This window comes from Vespa velutina, chromosome 6, assembly GCF_912470025.1.
Source record: "Vespa velutina chromosome 6, iVesVel2.1, whole genome shotgun sequence".
Lineage (NCBI taxonomy): Eukaryota > Metazoa > Arthropoda > Insecta > Hymenoptera > Vespidae > Vespa > Vespa velutina.
Window position 1 is genome coordinate 1,667,299 of NC_062193.1, and position 5,000 is coordinate 1,672,298.

At 35.0% G+C, this 5,000-nt stretch overlaps 2 protein-coding genes across 4 annotated transcripts in view; one reads left to right on the forward strand and one right to left on the reverse strand.

Moving 5' to 3' along the window:
* Positions 1 to 1,755, forward strand: part of LOC124949725 (thrombospondin type-1 domain-containing protein 4-like) — a 9,522-nt gene extending 7,767 nt beyond the window's left edge. The window contains exons 9-13 of the mRNA XM_047495350.1: positions 142 to 348; positions 423 to 581; positions 669 to 845; positions 937 to 1,156; positions 1,300 to 1,755. Of these exons, the coding sequence (XP_047351306.1) occupies positions 142 to 348; positions 423 to 581; positions 669 to 845; positions 937 to 1,156; positions 1,300 to 1,436 (900 nt within the window). The 3' untranslated portion in view covers positions 1,437 to 1,755. The remainder of the gene's footprint in view (positions 1 to 141; positions 349 to 422; positions 582 to 668; positions 846 to 936; positions 1,157 to 1,299) is intronic.
* A 552-nt stretch (positions 1,756 to 2,307) lies between these two features.
* Positions 2,308 to 5,000, reverse strand: part of LOC124950102 (probable basic-leucine zipper transcription factor Q) — an 11,263-nt gene continuing 8,570 nt past the window's right edge. For 2 of the 3 annotated variants that reach the window (XM_047496337.1, XM_047496334.1), the window contains 6 exons: positions 4,096 to 4,530; positions 3,795 to 4,022; positions 3,386 to 3,714; positions 3,125 to 3,308; positions 2,785 to 3,007; positions 2,308 to 2,668 (listed from right to left, as the gene is read on the reverse strand). In XM_047496337.1, the coding sequence (XP_047352293.1) occupies positions 2,610 to 2,668; positions 2,785 to 3,007; positions 3,125 to 3,308; positions 3,386 to 3,714; positions 3,795 to 4,022; positions 4,096 to 4,530 (1,458 nt within the window). In that variant the 3' untranslated portion in view covers positions 2,308 to 2,609. Of the gene's footprint in view, positions 2,669 to 2,698; positions 3,008 to 3,124; positions 3,309 to 3,385; positions 3,715 to 3,794; positions 4,023 to 4,095; positions 4,531 to 5,000 lie in introns of those variants that run through there. The other variant, XM_047496335.1, reaches the window with a different exon arrangement.

Below are 5,000 nucleotides of genomic sequence, written 5' to 3' on the forward strand. Positions count from 1 at the left end.
TTCTTTTTTTTCTATTCTTTTTTTCTCTTTTACTTTATTTTTCAACATAATTTTGATCAATCGATTGTGATACGATACTGATAATCTCTCGTTTTACCTTCCTTTTAAGTATTTATATTTTGCTATTATTTTTCAATACAGTGCTCGACAACGTGTGGGGTAGGTAAAAGAACGAGACTCGTAACGTGCGAACCACAAGAATACCTCTGTAACGTAGCGGAGAAACCAATTTCTCAAGAGGTTTGCGACTTGGGTCCTTGCACCGTGAAATTTTCTTCTACTAACGCAATTTCGTCGACCGAACAACGAGTAACCTCTCAATGGCTTTATACCGAATGGCCAGAACAGGTTTGTAAAATCGTTTATTATATGATTTCAAATAAAATCGATTTGAGTCGATGGATTACGATAATTTTCTTCAGTGTTCCGTTGAATGTGGCCTCGGCATGCAAAGCAGAAGAGTCTTTTGTGAAAAAAATTCCGAAGAGGAGTGTGATCCAATGAGTCGTCCGGAATCATCGAGATCTTGTTCGAGTAACAGAACATGTAGCGGACAATGGTTTGTCGGTCCTTGGTCTGAGGTTCGTGTTCTTGTTATTAATTGTATATTTAAAATATCATGAAACGTTAAAATTATCTAATTTAAAGAAATAATTGAAACTTCGCAGTGTTCATCACATTGTGATTTTGGTGAACAAATCAGAGAAGCCGTTTGCGTGACTATACTCCGTGGTGCTCTTCGCGTCGTCCTCGATATGAATTGTCCTGCGAATAAGCCAGAAACAAGAAAATCTTGCAGAGGTGCTCCTTGCTCGTTTGCTTGGTTTACGTCCGATTGGAGCGAGGTTGGTCATTTTTTATTTTTTTCTTTTTTTTTTTTTGATTGGTCGAAAGAGAACGCTTATATTCGACTAACATTTTTTCGTTGTTTTTAAGTGTTCCCGATCCTGTGGCAAGGGTATACAAAAGAGAGAAGTCAAGTGTTTGTCACCGGAAAATCAACCAAACGAGTATCATCAAGTAGTTCATTGTAACGAGGACGATCGACCAGTTTCTCGACGAACTTGCAATGATTATTCTTGTAAAAATGATACTCACGGTTCTGAGAATGTACCAAGAGTGTCGCAAATTCAAGACGATCCAGAGATATATAATGGTATGTTATTTTTTTTATATTATTATATTCATTGACGATCAATCGATCTCGATTAAATTCATTATCGCATTTGTTAGAGAAAAATACCTATTTTTTTTTTTTTTTATATTGAATTTTTATTCTCGAAGATCAAATTGTTTCAGGTCTTGAAGAGAATCCATTCTGTAAGGACAACATACCAAATTGTGCTTTGGTAATCCAAGCTCGTCTTTGCACTTATCAATTTTATCAACGATCATGCTGTCTTTCTTGCTCTAGAGCTAAACACGAACCGGAATGAACGGATAATTGCAATTTAAAAATATTAAATTTATGAATAATTCAGCGAAAAATAAGCGGGAACAAAATTGTTTAGAGAAATTTGTTAATCATTAATGGATTTCAGCAATTCCATGTTGAAGTATGATAATAATTCATGCATCGGCGAAACATGATAGTTATCAATATTCCGTCTTCCAAGCACGAAAACTTCGTAGTTTTTAGTAAAAAAATGCTTTATACGTTTACTTAATGGCTTAATCATAATCCATTGTATTTTTGTCAAAATGTGCGATTTTACGCTAAGGACGAAACATTAAATGACACTTTTCAATTGTCAATTGATGATTCTTATGACGTTGCAAATTCTTCATACATACGAGTGACTAATACTTTTCGTATGGCGTGACTGAAACGTGTACACGTAATGTAATGTTCGAACACGTTTAAACGAAATAATATATATATATATATATATATATATATATATATATATATATATATATTATATCGTGAAAGAATATTCCAGAATAATCGCACCTAATCTAAAACGGTGATGAAAATCAAAATGTGACGTTATACTGCTTTTTCTTTTTTTTCTTTGTCTTTTTTTTCTTTCATATATCTAATCCTTAGTTGTATCGTTTATTAATAAATTAAAAGACAAGCTGCTTCGAATATTTTCAAGAAAGAAAAGATAACACAAATGTAGGATAGAACAATCCTACGAGGTGAATATTACAGTATTATATAATGACGTAATTAATATATATATATATATATATATATATATATATATATATATATATATATATATATATATATATATATATATATACACATACATATATATATACATACATATATATATATATATGTATGTATGTATGTATGTATGTTTGTATGTATGTATGTATATTAACAATAAGACGTGCGTTAAAGATTTAACCAACTATTTACAATGTTAGCGCGTTACGCTATAGTATTCACACCGTTGCACCGTTAATATGAAATAAATTATATACACACGTACACAAGCATACAAAAAACCCAAACATACCGTAATATCAATGGATGATATACAAAACTTGATGAGAACATTATCTCCTACTTAAAAAATGATTAAGTTCACGTTTATCTCGCTCGATGAAGTTATGCGTTTCGTTTTTTTTTCGACAGTTTTTCTTAGATAACTTTAATGCGCGGATGACTCGATGACATCGTACGCCTCCTTTTTTTGATTAAGATTAATAGCTATGAATATAAAAGGATAAGAGCAATGAATTATCGACATTATTCTTTTATCAGATAATTCGAATGTTACGTTAAAGCAACGTTACTATCTATGTTCTCCTTTGTTGAAACAGTACCGTTATCGTGATTCTTATAAGCAGAGAAAAATGCGAGAGCCTTCATCAACTGATAACTCTTGCTGATTGGAATATTGCTGTCGTAGAGATTTTTCGAAGCTGGACAATCGACGTAGAACCACCAGTTACATTTCAGGATCGTTTGATCGAAAAGAGTAGACTCGGGACACAGGAAGCTCTTCATGATCAAACCGTCATCGGTTAATGCGCATACATGGAAGACCTAAATGAAATGATTGTTAATTGAATCGATCAGGATTTAATAGAGAAAAAGAGAGAGAGAAAAAGAGAGAGAGAGAGAGAGAGAAAACAAAACAAAAAAGAAAGAAAAAATATTTACCATACATCCTAAATCCTCATCGGCATAAAGACCTGGAAAATGTTTCTGATCGCCACAGTAGAAACTGGTATCAGGTAGATCAACTCGACTTGCAAAATTATCATCAAAGTTTTTATCGTATCCTACGGGATAATATTCGTGCGGAGCGTTCATTACTTTCGTAGCACCAGAATTACCGTATTTACTGAGGAATAAAGTTATTTTAATCCGACGAAAATTAAGTAATTAAAAATAATTATAGGGACTTGTTAAAGTAAATACTTTTTAACGTGGGGCGAAAGAGTCGTCGTAGTTGTCGTCGTACTGGTCGTGCTGGGTCCCATCTGTTTCTGCATAAGTTGTTGTTGTCTCAAAAGGATAGCTGCCTCTAACGCTTCGAGCGTTATGTTACTTGCTTCGGCTAATGCTTTCAAGGATGTTTCCATTCCTTGAATCGGTGCTAATGAAGGTAAGGAAGCTGGTAACGACTGTCGTTTCTCATTTTGTTGAAGAGGTAAACTTTGAGCCTGTTCAGCCGTCACGATTGGTTGCAAAGAGAGTAAAGTCATTTTATTCACAGAGGATGCAGCTTCTTCGCCTGGCAACGGAAGCTAAGAGAGGAACAAGTATATATTCTTTTTATTAACCATATAATTTACGATCGTTCTCAAGATTCCATAATGTGTAATACCTGATTATAGTCATCCTTAGATACTTCGTTATCAGAATCAGCGCTATTGCTGATCCTATCAGTAAGTCTGGAAGACGATTGAGGCATGGCGATGAAAGGTGGTAAGCCGTTGCCAGTCGTGGACGTGAGTGCCGCCGAAACAGGTTTTAAATGATCGGATTGTACCATATTTGTTATCGCTGGGACGACACTAGGAGCCTTCGTTGTCGTTGCTATTGCGATCGCGGCCTGTTGAAATTCTTAGAATTAATATGATTCTGAAATAATTTCTGTTTTTAACAATGGAAGATGAAAAATTTACCTGTATCCTCTTAGCTTGCATCGCAAGCAACTGTTGTTGCTGTTGAGCCATCATCTGTTGCTTCTGTTGCTGTTGCTGCTGATTCAACAACTGTTGTTGCTTGTATTGTTGCTGCATCTTTTGTATATGCTGCTGACGCATCGCTTCCTGTTGCTGATGTCTCTGTTGCTTCAATACTTGCAAAGCAAGAGCCTCCTGTTGAAGCTTTTGCTGTTGCTTCAACTTTGCCTCCTGTTGTTGCTGATACTTTATCATATCTTCTTGTGTACCCAAGGATGGAGCAGCGACCGTTCTAAGAGCCGTTGAATTTTGTTGAACTACCAATCTTTGATGTTCAGATTGCTGACTTATCGGACGACTCATCCCTACTGGCAGAGGCTTGAAAGGAGGTACGACCTGTCTTGCTTTTTGTTGATTATCGTTCCGATTTGTGGCCTATGAATGTACATACGTTGATAAAAAAAGAAGTTCCACGTTTTTAGATCACCTTGCGAGGAGTTTCATTATCGATAAACTTAGGAACCCTAATTACATTAAAGTAATTTTACATGTAAGTTATACATTAAATATAGAATCGAGATTGGACAAGTGCCTTCGATCATTTTTCTCCTGTCGAAAGATCACGAGATAGAAAGTAGTCCGAGTCGACAAGTATATAAGGGAACTTCACAACAAATTATACAACTTATCCTCTTACGAAAAGGTCATTTTTTATAATGTTTCGCTTAAGAAAGGCATCGTCTCATTTCATTTCGAATAATGAATTATTCATTTCTAGTTATGTTCGAATTCTCTTAACGAATTGTACAAGCACATACTCAAGTTCTCATGCCTGTAAATTGAGTGAACATACGTGAACGAAGCTATATCGACATTCACGCACCAATTACTACAAGGTCGATCTG